Genomic DNA, 19,918 nt, shown 5'->3' on the forward strand with positions numbered 1-19,918 from the left:
AGCGATATAAGGAACAACTAAACTGATTGCAGGATAGTTCGTGTCACGAAGATTTAGCTCTGAAAGTCCAAACCAATTGCGCCTGCGCCCCTTGGGGGTGAGTGGCCCGGAAATTCCGTGCCTGAGAGAGCAAAATTGTCATTTTAAATGCCTGTGATAAAATGTTGCCCACTAAAACTTAAGCCAAAATCCATGGACGAGTCTTTCGAGTGCCATGGGACTCGATCGACCGTACTTCGGTGTCAGGCATTAAGGCAGGGCTCTCTAGTCCGCATGCTCTCTAGTCCGCATGCGCCTACACTAAAAAAATGTTCCCGAAAGAAAAACAAGTCTTTTCCTTTTCCGGGATGGGGCGGGGCCACGGGGATTGCTCTGACTTCAGCGAGGAGGAAGCGGACACCGAAAATAACTGCCCGGTGTTTGGGCCGCTGAAGCAAGAGGGGAGAGGGTCCCTGGGCCGCGCGGCTCCTCTTCTGCCATGGACGGTGAAGCGCAGGAACAAGACGCGGTGAAGTTCGCGCAGGTGGCGGTTCAGAAGGATCAAGAAGGGAAATACCAAGAAGCGGCGTTTTACTACAAGGTGCAAGGCAAGGGGTGGTTGGGTGCCCAAAGGAAAGCACCGCGCGCTTGTGAATAGCACCCGGCATGGAGGAAGAGGATCCTTCCTTAGCGCTTACCCAGTCGGAAGAGCCATAGAGGCGGGTGGTGAGAGAGAATAGGGCGCTATTTGACGAAGCAACTCATATTTGCTCTGCCGCTTATTCATTGGGCTAGAATTATTTCCCGCAGCTTCATCAAAGCTGGAACCTGTGCGCCTACAGGTTAGCCTTTGGGGATTAAGAACTCGGGGAGATAACTACCTTGAGCTTATTTTTCTCAGTATCATTATTTGTAGTTCTCTTAAATTGAGATCTGATTGGCTGAGGTTAACCTGAGGAATTAATGGGGTTTCTTATTCCATTTCCAATTCTCTTCCCTATCAATTATGTCATTGTTATATGAAGGAACCGGATAGAGAAAACATGGGGAATCAAACTTATTCGTGATATTTAAATGAATTGACTCATTTTAATTCACATTTCAGGCCAGTGATCTTCATGCATGTTTGTTAATATACAACTGAACTCTAACCTCAGGACTGCACCCTATTTAATAAGCAACAAGGGATTAGAGCAATTTTAAAAAAAGTGGATTCAATTATCTTATACTTGTTAAATATAATGAGTTTTATACTTTTTATAGGCACAAATCCGCACCTTGCAAAATGTGAGATATAACAGTTGCAAACAGTGGATGTAATTATTTCCATAATGGTTGGAATATCTAATTGTAGCATTAAAAGTTCTGTGCATGAGATGAGATGGTTTTATTTCTTCATTCTACACATTAGAAAGTAATTCTTATATGATTAAACAACTTAATTTGCTCATTCTGATTACTATTAATTTATCACTTATGGATAACATTAGCTTGTCAGTTTGTAATTAATTTCTACTATTTCCTCACTGCAGTTGATGCCTAAAATCTGTAGGCTCCATGAAATATTTCCTATATTGGGGAAATAATAGCATTATCTATCTAGAGCAAAATAGATATTAGGATAGTGTTGTAGAATTACTTGTATCAAATTGATACTTATGGTTAAATAGAGGAGTCTGAATATATTCTTGTTAGAATTGTGCTTGAAAAATCTGAGTACTATATACATCTCACTTTTTTTATAGAGGACCATAATTAGTCTGATAAATTTGATGTAAATCTATGTTTCATAACTTCCCCTTGGAGATTGAGTCAAATTTATATCAAGAACTATATCAAGAAAGATACATGTCATACAACCCGCCTTGCCTACCCTACAAGGTTCCATCCAAAAAAGGTGCCAGAACTCCATTCTGGGCGTTCTATGACAAAAAAAAGCCCTGACATTTACAATTCCCATTGGCCTCAATATTGGGGCCTGAGGTTAAGCCACACAACTCCTACTTCAGTTTTCAGAAGGACCAGTGTAGATTCCCTTGGCATAGTAGCAGCAGCAGTCTCTAGAATAGATTTTATTCTGTTCTTTACAGAAAAATGTTTACCTTACTAGGCCTTAACATTGTTGGTTCTGGAATGGAGATATGGTAGTTTTCTCTCCCCCACCCCCAAGATACTATTGCTGTAGTCTGGAAGATGTAGTAATTTTACAGTGGATGTTCTGTTCTTTTGTCTGTACCATAGTTGGTATTCTGAATTAATATCGTCCTCAGTATTGGTTCAGCCTGCTAAAAGAAGTACCATGTGCTCTTCCTGTTACCATATAGTTCCTCAAAAATTTCTAAAATATTGTGACTGTGAAGAAACTCTGGGACTAATTAAGATTTGGCAGGTTAAATCACTTTTGTAAGGTAAATAAGTATTTTTAAAGGAGAAAAAATTATGATCACATCATGTTGATGTTCTACTGGTTAAGTTCTATGAATAAAAGTTCACATGGATATTTTTATTGTTTATTTTTTGTTTGTTTGGTTTTGTGTTTTTTTGTTTGTTTGTTTGTTTGTTTTTTGCATCTCCTGAAGATTTCAAGAGTGAGTTTTTTAAATGCCTTCCCAATTCTAATTCTGAATAACAGGCATAGGGAAAAAGTGCTCAGTAATTGCATATTGTTCCATTGGAGCTGAATAAATCTTATAATTTCCTAGATACATTATAAAACTTGTTTGTATGGGTAACCAAAATTGTCTAGATCAGCGGTTCTCAACCTATGGGTCGCGACCGCATTTGGGGTCGAACGACCATTTCACGGGGGTCGCCAAACAGCACTGTCCGCCATTTTTTCCCCTTTTCCCTAGCTGTGCTCTTTATTCCCTCCTCTTTGCACATGCGCAGCTTTTTCCAATATAAAGTTAGGAAGTTTTGGTTTCAGAGCACGTGGCAGAAAGCAAGAGAGAGAACAAGCAAAAGTGGTAAGTTTCGAGCAGCTTGATTCTTCGCCCTGCTTTAATTATTATTTTTTAAAAGGGGAAACGGGGAGAGAAGGGTGGGGGAGGGAAGGGGGAGAAAGAGAGAGATCTGGTTTTACAGAAGCGAAGGGAAAAGAAGGGGCGAAAGAAAAACCTTGGCTCGATTGGAGCAGGCTCAGTCCATTTCTCGGGCTGCCCTGGCTGGGGCAGAGTGGGGGGGAAGAAGGAATCGGCGCAGTTTCCGCTTGGAGCCAGTCGAAGTTGGGCCGGGGTTGGGCGAAGGAAGAGGGCCGAGGGCCGATGCGGAGGGTCAGAGGCGAAGGGGGTGTGCTGGGTCTAACCCTGAGGGCTGCGGAGGGAAGCAGGGCGGAAAGTGGAAGGAAGGGAGGGGACGGGTTGCTCGTGCCTGGCGGGGCTCTTTCTGGAAGGAAACCCGCATAGAGGGCTGTCTCCGAAGTGGTGTGGGGTTACATTCTTGTGAGTGGCGGCGAAGGGCGGGCGGCGAATCCGGGAGGACCCTCGAGCGGAGCGGGTGGCTTTCTTACCTCCGGTGGGTTCAGAGACCCCTGCGCCCCTTCCTCCCTTGCTTGCTTGGAACGAGGGGGCAGCAGCCAACCCGAGTCGCTCATCCCAGCCCTGTCCCGCTTGTAGATGGTTGGCCAGACCCCCGCCCGCCCGCCTGGCGGGTCTGTCTGAAAGCAGCAAAAAACTTTGCCGCAACTCGGTGGCTGTGCCCGGCTTGCTGAGCACCCGCGTGAACTTCCGAGTCTCCGAGGAGGAGGAGGAGGAGGCAGCGGTGGGCTGAAGAGACATTGTCACCATCCTTGCCGCCTCGGTCCTCCACTTCTTCCTCTCAGAACTGGCTCTTCCCAGCGGCCCCTCTCGCCGTGGGAAAGCCAAGCCCAGCCCGGTCATCTTTCAGGGTGCTGCCTCGTCGGCGCTCGGGAGCCCCATCCCCCCTCCCTCCCGTGACAGCTGGGATGGCGCTGGCGGCTTCCTTGCTCCGATGTGGTGACCAGCATTGGAACGGCGGTCGGCAGCTGCGGGCTCCGTTGTGTGTCACCTCCCCCCGTGAATGGCAAGCCCCATGGGGCTTGACAGTGGTGTTGCTTTAAGGAAAAAAAATTATTCCCCCCCCCGCCCCATCCCCCCTTTTGCATAGCAATAAACACCACAATAAACATTCTCATGCTTTGTCCCCCTCCCATTTACTCGATAAATATTAAATATACACTTCCTGCCTCATGCTGGCTGAAGGACAATGTTTGAATAAGGCTGTGGAAGATGACTATAATCAAAAATCAGAAAGAAAAGGAACTCAGGGAATATTTCCAGTCTGTGTACACTAAGGGAAGCAGTTGCTAAGTGAAACAGTGATTATACTTATGATCATACTTCAGCTTTCCTTTGCATATCTGTGAAAATTGTAAATGCAATGATTGGTCATAAAGTTACTTTTTTATCACAATCTTAATTGCAAATGGTCACTAAATGAGGCACTCACTAAATGAGGACTACCTGTACCTAAAAAAGTCAAAAGGGACACTTTAAAAAATAAAGATTTTACAGGCAACAGCAGTACCTGAGCAATCTTGCCTAGGGACCACAAAAAAACCCCTGGCCTAGTTAGGATGGAATTCTACCAGAGTCCAGACAATGTGGTACAAAACCAAACCAAACCACAAACGCATCCTTGCTAGGATTCAGTTTAAGTCTATTTCTCCCCATCCAGAACTGGGCCTTCAGGATCTGGGTCAAGTCTCCATCTCATCTTCTGTTTGGGCCAGGTTGAAGATCTATAATAGAGTAACATTGGCATCATGATGACTCTTTCATGCTGGCAGATGAGCTCTCCCAATCCCTTCATGTATAGTTGTACTTTTCAGTCTCTGCAACTTTAAATGTGTGCATTTCAATTCCCAGAATTCCCCAGCCAGCATGTAGATTGGGGAGACATCCTATAGCAGAGCTCCCAAGAACCCAACTTCTCCTTTCTCCACCTGCTTAGGACAGAGAAGAAACACTACAAAAGACAGTGTCTCCCATTTCCAGGCCTTCCAACTATCCCAGAGGGATAGTCTCCAAGATCCCTTGTACAGGAAAGAAAAAAAAAATCCACAAGAGTTTTCTGGCAGCTGAACACAAGGGATTATAAAATGGACCATAAAACAAATTGCATGGATATGGTACTTAATGTCACTGGCTTACATGTTCTCATAATAAGTAGCATATCTCTGAAATTATTACACACTGAGAAACTGAGAAACATATCCCTTCGCCTGAGAAACATATCCATATGTGTTTTTCTGAGAGCTATTTTGGTTGTGGTCACTTGGTGGCCACGCCCACTTGGCCACGCCCACTTGGCCACGCCCCTGGGGGTCACCACAACATGGGCAACTGTATTATGGGGTCAAGGCATTAGGAAGGTTGAGAACCACTGGTCTAGATGACCAAAATTATATAGGTAAAGCAATGAGAATTCTGATCTTGTATTATCAGCATCAGAAAGGCCTCAGAATGGCTGGCAAATCAAGCAGCCAGAGGACAGTCATTTGATAGATGGTTCCTAAAGATAAAAAATATTGTGAAAATTAATCCCTGTCCTATATCGTTATGTTATATGTAGTGGAGACATAATGAATTATTGTTTTGTCTCCTTATTCCATGAATGTAGTTTTTACAGCTAATATTTCTATATAAGCTAATTATTTGCAGGAAAAATCTCATTTTATAAGGCATGGATATTTTGTGTGTTCAGAAATTATAATCAAACTTTTTAAAATATCTTAAGATCATATCCATATGTCTGCTTTGGCTTCTCCACAAGGATTTGAATTTGGGAATATCCCAAACCGCTTATCTAATAGAGCAGTGAGGTATGTGCTTTAAAAATTATTAGCAGTACTTTGAACCTGAGTGAGCACAAGTACATACCTTCTACTACTAGATAAATCAACCCAACATGTCTTAATGCAGTAGCATCCTGTTTGGGTTCATGCATGCTTAAGCCTGAACCAAGATAGCTTCTTTAACGAGGCTGCAACCTTGTGACTATTCCATCTTAAGAGTATATCTAAAGTCTGTTTTTAGATATTTAAAGGGACCCAAATGAAGCTTTAAACTATATACCAAGGCCCTTATAACTTCATTTTTTAAAAAATAAAGCCACATTTTGGCTGTGATCTCCTTGATGTCATTGACCTGACTACCCTCTAGACTGGTTTAAAAAAAAAAACTTTAGTTTTATCCATAACTGGAAAAAGAGTTGTGTATTTGCATACAAATTTTGGGAATCCTTTGGAAAATTCTAAAATTTAATGAATCCTTTGAAAACCACTTGCCACATCTATTTATACTGATATATCATTAAAGCTGGGGTATATTTTTTTTTCCTCAGGAAGCTGCACAAGCCTTGATTTATGCTGCAATGGCAGGATCAACCTTAGAAAATATTCCAGGGAAAATAAGTGAATATTTGGAAAGAGTTCAAGCTTTATATGCTGCAGGTAAATAATAAAAATCTTTCTTGTTTTCACTGTCATTCTACTCAACAGTCTAATAGAGCAGGGCTTTTCAATCGTACGCCAACCACCGGTGGTACATTGGCACCTGGCAGGTGGTAGGGACCCTGTCTAGCCAAGACAATTGTAGCGGGGGAGAGAATGAGCTAAAGCAGCACATCGTGATAGTCATCAGAAACTGCAAGGTTGCTGGGACGAGACAGAGGCCCCAGGATCGGCATTTCCGGCATACCCGGAATAGAAAGGAGGAGGAGGGCAGAGACAGGAGAGGATATAAAAGGAGATGGTTTTGGCAGGAGAGGGAGAGAAAAAAAGACACAGCCTTGGGAAGAGGAGTCAGCTGGATCTGCATCGAAGAGAAAAGAAGAAGGAGGGGCGGAGAAAGGAGAAGATAAAAAATAGGCCAGCTGGGAGCCAATCTACAACTTCGTGACAGCCATTCATGCTGGGCACGTACACAAGTGGCAGCGAAAAACAGGGAAGAAACGCAACTGGGGAGGGATCACCCTGCACGAGGAATGAAAAAAGACAGCATCGGCTGGAGGTGACCAGCAATTGGTAGGTGACCGTTTTGCCCTGTAGGCTGACCACATTCTGAGCACTTCCCTTTCACCCGGGATGCCAGGACAGATGTGCTCGCCGCCTCCTGTGCATGCACCCAGGCAAGTTCAGCTTCTCACCATCTTCGCCTCGCCTGGCCCAGCCTCTCCATGCAGTGAGGAGAGTGCGCCACTGCCTGCTGAAATCAGGCAAGCTGGGGGCTGGGCAGTGTCACGCAGGTAATGTAGACTTTCACGCTACTTGCGGCGTCCCCTCCCTCAGAGCCGGGTGTGTGAAGTGGACGAGGGCCATTTGCTGGTCTCCTTCAGGGAATGATACCTTTCTTCATTCCTCATGGAGGGTGGCACCTCCCCAGCTGTGTTTCTTGCCTGTTTTTCTCCCTCCCTCATCGCAAATATCTTCCTGCCACTTAAGGCTGTGTGGGTCTTGTCCAGGAATTTACAGTGGCCTTTCAAGCCATGGACACTGGCAGCATGGACATCGATCATGCTGGCAACCTCTACCCCTCCCCTTGTCCCTTCCTGGGCATAGAAGGAGGGAGGGAGGGAGGGAGGGAGGGAGGGAGGGAGGGAGGAAGGACATGGTAATGAGAAGCAGAGAGGCAGGGAAGAAGGGAGGGAAACAGGAAGGAAGGAGGAAGGAAGGACATGGGAATGAGAAAGAGGAGGCAGGGAAGGAGGGAGGGAGGAAAACAGGAAGGAAGGAGATGGGAATGAGAATCAAGGAAGGAGGGAGAAAGAAAAAAGGAAGGAAGGAGATTGGAAGGAGAGGGAGGGAGGGAGGGTCTGAGGGAAGTCCTGCCATAGCACTTGGCCACCAGGAGTCCTGTTGCTCTTTTGCCATCCCCTGGCCCCCTCCTCCTGGCCTATCCTGGTGGTCTCCCATCCTATCGCTAAGGATGCTTTTGCTACAAAGCCAGTTTCCTCTCATGGAGAGGGAGTGCGCCTCCCTCTGACCCAAGACTTTGCACTCCTGCACACACCATGAGATCCTGGCCAAGGAGAGCGAGCACAGCAGCAGCAACCTCGAGGAGGAGGTAATCGCAGCCAGGCGCCCCCTCAGGGAAGTGGAGTCGGACTGGGTTGGACTGCAGGGTCCTGGTGCCCCGGGAGCTCGAGGGCCAGGCTGGGTGCTTGTCCTCCGCTGCCCAGGGCTCTGGGCAGTTCACGTGGCCCAAGAGAGACAGCAATGCTCCTCCAGTGGACCGTACTCTGGCATCCAACCCCCTCCACTGGAAATCCCAGATCCCCCCACAGCCCTACTTGGCTCCCCTCACAGACGCCCCCCGACCTGAGTGAAGTTGAGCTGGCCACCCCTCCCCCAGCCATTGACTTTGCTTGTCAAAAGTTTGCAAAAGGGGATCACATGAGTGTGAAAAATGGTCATAAGTCACTTTTTTCAATGCCATTGTAACTTCAAACAGTCACTAAGCAAACTGTTGTAAGTCAAGGATTATCACTTTTTTCCTCTTTTTTGTCATCAAGTTTTTGACACCTTGCTAAGAGATTGGTGGTACTCAAATATTGCCATACCCTAAAAGTGGTATAATCAGTGAAAAGGTTGAAGAGCTCTGTAATAGAGCATCATTCCCCAAATCCAAAACCACATCTCTTCATGCAGGAAGTGAATACTTTTCATGGACTTATGAAATTTACAGAGAGGGCTTCCACTTTTTCTTATCTGTAGATATAGGAAATTTGTGATGTATAAAATGTCTTGATTCCTTTTAAGAACAAAAATATTCCATTATTTCTCTTAAACTAATGTAGTTATTCTTTTTTAAGTTTGTCCAATCTCTCTGTTTTTGAGAACTCAGTTTAAATTGTTCTTGCATATGGTTTACCGTAAATATATAGCAGTTTTCATATGTGAACACCAAGTTGCTAATGGATATTATTTTATTTATTATTTAGCTATTATTAGCAGTACTTTTTTGTGGAAAAAAAAAAGGTGCTGGAACTCACACACGTCATGCAACCCGCCTTGCCTACCCTACAAGGTTCCATCCAAAAAACTCCGTTCTGGGCGTTCTATGACAAAAAAAGCCCTGATTATTAGTAAGATTTATATCCAGCCTTTTATGCAGATATTGCAACTCTAATAAGAAAAGTTCATCAGTTACTAAATAAGGTGGGCTAATAATTTTGTCCCTAATTTAGTTCAATTGCAGAAAGTTGATCCATTGAAATCAAAGCAACAGCTGGACTTGGAGCGTGCCCATTTCCTGGTTACCCAAGCTTTTGATGAAGATGAAAAAGGCAACAAAGAGGAAGCCATAGAGCTGTACACTGAAGCTGTGGAGCTCTGTTTGAAAACAGTACGTTAAGCTACCACTTAACTTGGTGGATTTATGTTATGGTAAGAAATCCTACCCTTTATTCAGGTGATTTTTCAGGCAGATGTGTGCATACATCCATATTTTCTTGATTGTTTTAGAAACTTGAATATACTACACCTGGTTAGAGCCAACAAGAAAGACCATGGAAGACAGTAAAGAAATCTCTTTTTTATGGTGGGAAATTTCAGTAAAATAAATAACCAACCAGTATTTTGGATCAGGTTAGCCCTGAATTACCTTCTAATTTTTATAGTAGAAAATATGATGAATGCACACACCCTTCACCCTGGATAAAAAAGTGGTACCTGTATTTATATTCAGGAAGGTTTTTCTGATTTGGAATACTGTTGGGAATTACTTGTCCTGAGCCTTTATTTCAGATTATTTATTTATTTATTTGTTAAATTTGTTTGCTGCCCTTCTCGTCACAATGTTATTTTAACATTTTTCATATTAAAAGGACACTCTAGAGCAGGGGTAGGCATGGCTCTTTTATGACTCGTGGACTTCAACTCCCAGAATTCCTGAGCCAGCCATGCTGAGGGGAAAGGGAGAGTTTCCAAGCTGAGCCGTGCTGGCTCAGGAATTCTGGGAGTTGAAGTCCACGAGTCATAAAAGAGCCAAGGTTGCCTACCCCTGCTCTAGACCAATTTTAGGTACTTTGTCAAGCAAATGTGTAACAATACTTTTACTGAAATAGAAATAGAAAATTTTAGAGTTAGTGAGCTTCCTTTCCCTGAATATCTGTGATTTCTACTCCTGATCCATTAAGTTAAATGTTAAAGGGGGGGGGGAGTTTCAGTAGTTGTTGAAATCAGTGAAACTTTGCTATTGTTATAAATAAATTTGCTCCAGTGATTTCAGTGAAACTATGATCAGATAGACTATATCACAATCTTGTACTAAATTTAAATTTATAAAAACCTACTCCCAATAACTTCACTGTTTCATGTCTGAAGCAAAAAAAGAAGCCTCAGAGCACCAGGAGCATTCATATAACACCTATCTATAACTCTCAAACAGCTCTTTTCCTTGAATTAGGTAACAGTTGTGGAGGATTGTTGGCTAGTTCTGGGAAAACACAGCAGAACTGTATGCATTTGGTTTGTAACCTCAGTCCAGTGTTAATACTTTGAATGTTGCAGGTACCACTTTTTTATACTATTTTAGTGAGTATTATAGGCAAAACATCTTAAAGGAAGAGTTCACAATCATGATGTAACTCCACCAAGTATAATTCCTCTCCTTTCCCTTCTCTTCCTCTTCTCCCCTTTCTTTAAAGAATCTTTGTATTTTGAGTAAAATTGAAATTAGTTTTGCTTTCTTCCTTAAATTTTTGAAATCTCTCTGTTTCAACTGCTGGCATTAACATCAACATGTTTGCTTTGTTCATTGATTAAAGTTGGACTTATTACTGATGAAATCATTTTTCCTTTTACATGTCGACAATAATTATATGGTCAAGGATTGGAGGACCACATAACTGATTAGTTCTCATTGAGAATTATAGTTACTTAAGTTGGATTGATTACAGTAGGGCTGCTTCCAATAAAGGAGAATATTTGTAGCTCAGGGTTGAAACGAGGCTCCTTGGTGCTCGCTATGATTGTTTTCTTGCAGACTTTTCATTACCAAATTAAATGCTGACCAAACTACCGTAGATAACTTCCTGAGTGTTAATTTGGATAATATTTGCAAGAAAATAGCTAAGCTCAGAAAGTACCAAGGAGCCATCATAGTGATACTTATATGGCAAATATATTTTCATTTAGCCGGTTATATTCCTGCAGCACATGTATGGTAATTATGGTAAAGTTGTGCTTTGTGAACCCAAAAAAATGGATTAACTGTGGGTAAGCAGACATGCAGACAAGACCATTGTAAAGTGGCTATGAGCAAAAATCTCAACTGCATCTCAGAATACCAAAATATAAACATAGGAAATACTTAGTGGATTTAGTTTTCATTCATGTGCAACATCAGCTTCTAATCAATTATGCTTAAGCAATTTCATTTTATATATTGGTGAGGAAAGGTGCTAATAATAGCCTGAAATGATTATACCTTCTCCATTTTCCATAAACAGTTGTGTGGTAAATGGGAAAGAAAATCAAAAGAAAAAATTGATTTATTTTGTGGATAGTTTAACAGACTATTTTCCTTCTTATTTTTTCAATATTCCAGTCTAGTGAAACATCAGAAACAGTTCTCCAAACAAAACTGAAGCAACTAGCTCGGCAGGCATTGGACAGGTAATTCTTGGAATTTTGTACTCACAATCCAAATAACAATCCAGACCTGTGAACATAAACATGTCTCAGGTATAGAGGAAGACATTTTAACTGATTGAAAATAATTCTGAATATTTTTTTTCATTCTAGTTTGTTCAATATTGAATAAAACAAGGGTTGGCATAATTTCTAAATCAGAAGTCTTATATGAAATCATAGCTCATATACATATGATTTAGGTTTTGTGTAAAGTAACTTGGAATAATTGAGTTGCATTTAAGTCCCAGCTACTCATTAGTTTGGTTGGTGAGAGCAAAATCCACAATTTTGTTTGACCCTTGTGGTTTTTATGTTAATAGGGAAGCATATAAAAGCAAAGGTTTAAGAATGAACCTACTCTTTTTGCTGAATTGCAATTGCCATTTCCTTTGACTTAATTGTAGAGCTGAAGCACTGAAAGATTCAAAGCCATCTCAGAAAGACAAACCAGCTCCAGTGAAGCAAAGTCAGCCAGTGAGAACTTTTTTTCCATTGGGACCTGATTTTTCCTTGAATGATAAGCCACAGTCCATCAGACCTGTTCATGCTAGTGAACCTCAAGGTCAGCGATATACTGTGGAGGAGATCCAAGTGCTTAGGTAAGGGAGGAAAAATATATCCTGCAACATATTTATATAAAATGTAATTTCTAATCTAGGCTGCAATCTAATTTATTGAATAGGTTAGCTTTTAAATAAATGTCTGTAGAATTTCATGCTGAAAAATATTATCCTAGAGATAAATGCAGCAGAATGTCTATATAAACTCCATTTGCTATTTCATGGTTTTTTAAAACCAGCATGCGGACTTGCTTATAGATGAGTGTATTCAAAATATCAGGAAGTGAGTCACATTTTCTTCAGGAAGCAAATGAAAGAAGAAAAACAGTTGCTAATATTATGGTCTGAAACTTCCTTCACGCCCAGCTCTGCTCTGGGTAACTTACACAGACACATCCATATAGTTTTCCTATCTTAGGAGAGAAGAATTTTGTTGTTGCCACCTCCAGGTTGCTTTTGCCCATTGTCTAATCTGACCATCAGCCCTGAAATTCCCAGGTAGTACCTCATCCAAGCTGCTTAATTTTCTTCATTAAATAAATTCAGCTAGATGCTTCTGCTCTTTTTGAAGATTGGTATAATATTACATAGTAAATAGCTGAATCAGCTTTCTTCAAGCTGCTCCCTATTGGATGTGATGGGCTGCAGATATTTAGAATAACAATGTTTATGGAGATTTGAGGAGTTGGTACTCATTGCATAATGGGGGCAATACATGGGAAAGGCTAAGTCTAGTTGATCTAGAATCACATATCTACATGTTTAAAACAATTAAAAGTCATGTTTTGTTTAAAGCTATATGGTAGTCTTCAGTTGGGACAGGAGTTTCCATTGTTAAGCAGGGAGGTTGTTAAGTGAGTTGTGCTATTGGAGTTTTTAAGCTAATTATGTGGTTGTTAAACAAATCTGGCTTCCCCCATTGACTTTGCTTGTCAGAAGTGCACTGGGAAAGGTTGCAAATGGCAATTACATTACCCCAGGATGCTGCAATCATCGTAAATACATGTTGGTTGCCAAATGCGAAAAATTTTATCAGATAATCTGGGGATGCTGCAATAGTCACAAGTGCAAGAACTGTTGTAAGTCACTTTTCCAGTGCCATTGTAACTTTGAATGGTTGCTAAATGAATGGTTGTAAAGTGGAGGATTGTCTGTAGAAGCATCTAAGAGGAAATGCTGCAGGAACTTGGCCATTTCAGTTGAAAGAAATAAAGCAGCCTGGTTGTCAAAGTTTTTTTTTTTTTCCTTTTTAAGAAATCCTTTATTACTGGACTTTTCCACATTAAATTAAGATAGAAATGTCTAAGACTGACTTGGGAAAAAAAAAGAGAAGTACAAAATCTGTAATCATTAAGTGCCCTATGGCAGGGGTCCCCACCCCTCGGTCTGCAGACCACTACCTGTTTGCAGCCCATTGGGAATTGGATGCAAGTGTCTGGCAAGTACGGAAAGCTCCATTTGCACAAGCGGCATGCATGCAGTCAAAACCATCCCCTCCCCCTGTCATCACTGCTGGTCCACTGAGCCAGAAAGGTTGGGAACCGCTGCCCTATGGCAAGCATTTAGTGGAAATAGTGGGAAATCATAGTATTTGAATATATGAAAATTCTATGAGGCTCTTAGATTAGGAAGTTGAAAAAAACTTCCTGGAAAAAGACCACAGCAACCATCTTGTAAGAAAAATACATGAATGTGGCCCCAGAAATTGTTTAATGGCAGCACTTGCCATAACCAAAGGGATCTAGGGTCCTCTCAGCAGGAAATTTATTTAAACACAGTTTTGAAGCTTTTCAAAGTGAGCTTTATGTAGTTTTAATTATTCTATCACATACCTCCATTGCTTTGTCTCTTTGAAACGTGGAATATTGGAATACTTTTAAAACAATATCTTGCTCTATAAATAGGACTTTCAATGCAAACTGAAGGAAAATTGTGCAGAAGATCTATATGTTAGATTCAGGTCTCATAGTAGGAAGGGACCCAAATACTAAACAGAACAAATCCGCATTGGCATGAAGAGAAAGAAGTAGAATTTGAACAGCTCTGTTTTTCTAACATCTTGCCCTTTGTATTTAGGAAGACATCAAAAATAAACGGCATTGAATATGTCCCTTTCATGAGTGTTGATCTGAGAGAACGTTTTGCTTTTCCAATACCTTTCTCGTAAGTTTATCTTTGTACACACCAAATACTTTTTTCACTGCTCACCTTTTAGAGCTTTCAGTATTGCTGAACTGTGATACTGTAATAAACTATAATTACTGATATGTATGTATGCATATTGTATATGTATGTGTGAATGTGAAGATGGATGCATGAATGAACACCAAAAAAACCTGTTCAATATCTGATTATCAATAGCAATTTTTCAAATTGTGCTGTTTTGGAAAAAGAATCATACAACTTTATGTACTATGTACTTAATAATACATTAAGCAAATCTGAAAAATTGCTATGTGGTGCACATGAGTACATTAATCATGTTTTAAACATGGAAATTAGTAATACACACAAGCAGTCTTTCTTCCCTGTGTTCTGACATTGGGGTTTTCAAAATGACTGATATTCTGATAGGCTTCTGTCAACAGGACAGATGTGGAAGAGGAGAAGCATCTGTATCCTCTCTCTAGCCAGTTTTCTTTTTATTGGAAATATTCCCCCAAAGTTTATGACAGAAGAATTTAAATTTATGCCAGCAAATTATGTATCAGTTTGACAATCTGTGAAACAATCGTTTTTTGCAGTGTATTTTCTAATGAATCTTTACCTTGCTAATTTTGGCTTCTTCCAGTGTCAGACTTTTGATGTCTGAAATGTGGACCTGAATAGCATAGCAGGAATTACTGTTCTATTTCCTCTTTTAAAGCTAGAACTCATTCCAGGTTTGGAGGGGAAAATCCCCAAAAAGTGATCCTCTGGATTACCTCAAATAATCCAGAGTAAGCTCTATTTTTAAATTGCCAAGATTCTGCTCATCCTTTCTGTAAGTTAAATATCTCCCCAAAGACTATCTGCTAACACTTATTTACATGTTGTGCTGAGTTACTGAATAAGCCATAGTAGCTTTATTCCTACATAACATAAGGCCATAAATCATGGTTTATAAGCCATAAGGGTAGAGTTTACCCACTGCACTATACTATAATGCAGACATGTCAAACTCGTGACATCAGAAGTCGTTAAATGTATTGGGACGGTTTTGCCATGGCCGGCAATGGGGTGGGCGCAGTTTCCGGATGACGCGTCCGGCCTGCTATAATGTATTATGGTTAATCTTGGTTTAGCGTGATGTAGATCTTAGCCAATGAGGGAATAGCTTGAGTCTTCTTAGAGCCAGGGTAAGTTAGAGCAGGGCTTTTCAACCGGTGGTATGCGTACCACCTGTGGCACTTTGCCTGAACAATAATATAAAATATTTTCTAAGTATAGTATACTTACCAAGCAGTTTTGATTTCAGAGATAAATGTGGCCCATTGCCTTTGTCTCCTAAGCAAAAGGCCGTGTTTTCCCGGTGGATACGGCCAAACGATATAACAAATAATCCCACTATGATCTATACTGTGTCAAGCTTCAGCATTAAACAGGTAAACCTGATTTTTTTTTCTGTTTCTCTTTTTATCTTTTGTCTGCAAAGTTGCTTTCTAGTATATGTTGTACATTTAAAGTTTAACAATCACAATTGGGATTGGCAACTCCAACTCTAATCAATATGGATATTAAGTTAGACAACACATCACCATTAACTTGCAGTTTTACTGCTGCTTTTCCATTCTGTTTTCAAAAACCACCTGTGAAATGCACAAAGAGTAATCACATGATTATTGGACAATACAGCAACTATAAATAAATGCAGGTTGTGAAGCGCTGAATCTCAATCACATGATCATGGAGACATTGCAGTAATCATAAGAGCAAGGATCAGTAGTAAAGTTAGTTTCCCAGCATCATTGCAACTTTGAACAGTCACTAAACAGAGCAGTCACTAGATAAGATATACCTGTAATTTCACCTATATTTGTTTTTACCAGAAAAAGAAGACTGGATGTTGCCCTACTCGGTCTCTTCTCTCTGTTTGCAAACCCTGCAGCCTCAGTGTCTCTTCTCTGGTCTTATCACCATCCTGTGTTAATAGGCTCCAGGAATATTGTCCAAGAGTAGAACTGCTATTCCATTTGCAGACTCAGACCCAGTAAAGCCAGTTGTCTCATGATAGTGAATGGAAAGGAGGGAGAAGAGAGGAAGAGAACTAGTGACAAATGTTATCATTAAAACATATTGAGAATAATTTTGAAATAAGTTTAAATCTGTCAGAGAATTGACAGGTTTCTAACTCAACTGAGGAAATAAAAATAGCCTTCGGTTAGATCAAAGTTGTCCCTATTATTATGCTGAACTATAAGAACTAAATTCCTGAATTCTGTTTGTATTTGTTTACTGTTTTTGGTTCTTAGACAATTGTATCAGATTGTTCCTTTGTTGCTTCACTTGCTATCAGTGCAGCTTATGAAAGAAGATACAACAAAAAATTGATTACAAGGTACACTTTTTTCTGCTCAATAACATGCAGGAGTTTTCTTTAAGAATTTTATTTGTTGCCAGTAACACTTAATTTGGGATGCACTTTATTCTGATTTAAACTTTAGAAGTCAATAGCTTTGATTTTAGATGACAGTTTCAACATACTTTGTCAAATTGCTTTTTCATTTAATGTGTACAGTATTTCTCTGGATTTCTGATCAAGTCCTAAAGGAAAGAGGTAAATCATTCAGAGGTAGAATGCCTTAGTAGCAAAAAATTTTGCTGTGACATTATTCTGCAGAAAAAAAGTGACTTTGTGTAGGAGATTCTGCAGTGCTCATTATAGTTGTTTCACAAATATCACAGATGTTTGTCAACAAATGCTTTCATACTTGCATTCTAAATTTAACTGCAATATATATAAAATTTGCTTCGCACAATCTTGTGAGTATTGTCTTGTTCCCCATTCTTCAATGGTACCCTAAGCTAGTGGTTTTTCTGCCTGAGGAACTTTAAGATGGGTGTTCCCATTCTGGCAGGGGGAATCCTAGGAGTTGAAGTCCATCCATCTTTAAGTTCCTAAGACTGAGAAACAATGGTCTGGTTACAAGGTTTAATGTTAGGTTCCTGCATATCAGTGGCAATATCTGAGTTCTAAACTTAAAAATTTCAAGGTAAATCCGTTATAAGTTCCTTCTTTAATTTTTAAGTTGCTTAATTGGGTGATGCTATAATTTTGTTTAAAAAAATATGCCCAAAAGTAAGTTTTCCATAAAAGTGAAAAGCAATAACAATCTATATTTGCTATTAAGTTTTTCTGGTAAGTGCTACCCTTGTGCTTCATTCTCAGAGTATTTTACTTTTTCATACAGTATTTTCATTTCTAACATTTTCTAGCATAATTTATGTCTGAGTTTTTTTTTATTGAAAATTTTCAAATTTTACAAAACAATTCCCTTCCCCAAACCCCCCCCAACCCTCCCATACCCTTCCCCACCTCCCCAAACCTCCCATACCTTCCCCCAACCTTCCCAGAGCTGAGTACAGGCTTATTTAAAATTTTTCAAAAAAACTTAAAACACATATAAATCCTAAGCAAATCTAAATACATTAAATTGAACAAGTTATCTTCTCTTAAAAATAATAATTACAATCATTAAACATGTTGTAATATACTCTAAACATTTTCTAATATCATATTTATATTATTATCCATCATTCTTTATAAACTCCCTCCAAAACACAAATTTAAACATTACTTAGAACATTAAAATTCCCTTATACATATTTAAAGCAAAATGTTCCTTTAAATACTCCTTAGATATCTATACATACAATATAAAATCTAATCTCTCCCTCTTTCTTTATCCTAAGACACAACAATAAACATATTAACATTCATTATACCATTAAGACTAAATACTCTTTTGAATAGTCCTTAAGTTACTAAACTTAAACTTCTTATCTAAAATTTTTCATTCGATCTCCATAATCTTCTCTCCTATCAAAAAAAACTTAAAACACATTACAATCATTAAACATATAATATACTCTAAACATTTTCTAATATCATACTTATATTATTATCCATCATTCTTTATAAACTCCCTCCAAAACACAAATACAATATAAAATCTAATCTCTCCCTCTTTCTTTATCCTAAGACACAAAAATAAACATATAAACATTCATTATACCATTAAGACTAAATACTCTTTTGAATAGTCCTTAAGTTACTAAACTTAAACTTCTTATCTAAAATTTTTCATTCGATCTCCATAATCTTCTCTCCTATCAAGAAAAAAAAAACTTAAAACACATTACAATCATTAAACATATAATATACTCTAAACATTTTCTAATATCATATTTATATTATTATTCATCATTCTTTATAAACTTCCTCCAAAACACAAATTTAAACATTACTTAAAACATTAAAATTCCCTTGTACATATTTAAATCTTTACCAATAACCAATTCCATCCACAATAAACACATTCCTTATCAGTCTCTCTTATCCATAAACCTCGAAGGAAGTGCTTTAAAATCTGCCCTTAAAGGTTGCTCCAAAAAGTTTATAAATCTTGCTTCTTCCACAGACTCAGGAACCAATACTTGTGAGGCTTCCTTAACCTCCTTCTTCTGTTGCTCCTTTTCTTTACGTTTATATGTTGCACGAGATGTCCTCTGCTCCTTCATCTCAACTTGTTGAGGCCCCTCGAAGTGAAATTTCCCATTTTTCATTAATATAGGCTCTTCAGGCTGCAATTCTACCCTTAAAGGTTGCTCCAAAAAATTTATTAATCTTACTTCTCCCGCAGATTCAGAAACCAAAACTTGTGAGGCTTCCTTAACCTCCTTCTTCTGTTGCTCCTTTTCTTTACAATTATACGTTGCACAGGTTATCCTCTGCTCCTCCATTTCAACTTGTTGAGGCCCCAATTTTCATAAGTATAGGCTCTTCAGACTGCAATTCTACCTTCTTGTCTTCCAAAGCTTTAAACGTAATAGATGGCGATGAACATACCCCCAGGACCGAAGTGTAGAAGTCTTTTGCTTTAAAAACAGTATTAAGTCTATAACGTATCCCCAGGTAACTCACCACCATTCCAATCGGAGCATCCCATCTGAACAGGATTTGTCTCTTTTTAAGTTCATCTGCTAAAAAAGCAAACTCCTTTCTTCTTCTTAAAATTTTAGATGGGATCTCCTTTAAAATTATAACATCTTGTGAAGCAATTTGAAACCTCTTCTTATAAAAAGCTTGTATAATTTCGTTGCGCAGGGATCTTTTCCCAAAGTAAATTACCACATTTCTTGGCAAATTCTTTTGCTCTGCCACCACAGAGTTAACTCTAAATGTTTTTTCAATTTCACTAAGTATTTCCTCTTTTTCTCTATTCAAAATCACAGCAAAGTCATTTGCAACCATCTCTCTCAGATCTCCTTGCACAGACTCTCTCAAGCCCCTAATTCTTAAAGCATATTCCATTTGTCTATATTGAAGCATAAGAATCTCATCTTAAAAATTTTCCATCTCTTTTTCCATGCTTTCAAATTTTCCCTCCATCAGTTCCACTTTTTCTGCTACCTCTTCTACGCGAGAGTTCAGCTTTTCAAGAACAGAGGCAACTCCTTTTAAAGCCAAAACTATCTCTTGCCTCAAAATCTTATTATTTTCCTCTAAAATCTCTTTCATTTC

At 39.6% G+C, this 19,918-nt stretch overlaps 1 protein-coding gene across 6 annotated transcripts in view; it reads left to right on the forward strand.

The window, feature by feature from the left end:
* The first annotated feature begins 351 nt into the window (after positions 1-351).
* CAPN7 (calpain 7) overlaps positions 352-19,918 on the forward strand; it is a 29,464-nt gene continuing 9,897 nt past the window's right edge. For 2 of the 6 annotated variants that reach the window (XM_039336241.1, XM_039336247.1), the window contains exons 1-8: positions 352-580; positions 6,343-6,451; positions 9,187-9,344; positions 11,550-11,617; positions 12,040-12,234; positions 14,272-14,358; positions 15,653-15,779; positions 16,647-16,732. In XM_039336241.1, coding sequence (XP_039192175.1) covers positions 479-580; positions 6,343-6,451; positions 9,187-9,344; positions 11,550-11,617; positions 12,040-12,234; positions 14,272-14,358; positions 15,653-15,779; positions 16,647-16,732 — 932 coding nt within the window. In that variant the 5' untranslated portion in view covers positions 352-478. The other 4 variants (XM_039336242.1, XM_039336246.1, XM_039336243.1 and 1 more) reach the window with 4 other exon arrangements.

The sequence above is a fragment of the Crotalus tigris genome, unplaced genomic scaffold (assembly GCF_016545835.1).
Source record: "Crotalus tigris isolate CLP2741 ecotype Arizona unplaced genomic scaffold, ASM1654583v1 scf7180000017666.27876245, whole genome shotgun sequence".
In the NCBI taxonomy this organism is placed as follows: Eukaryota; Metazoa; Chordata; class Lepidosauria; order Squamata; family Viperidae; genus Crotalus; species Crotalus tigris.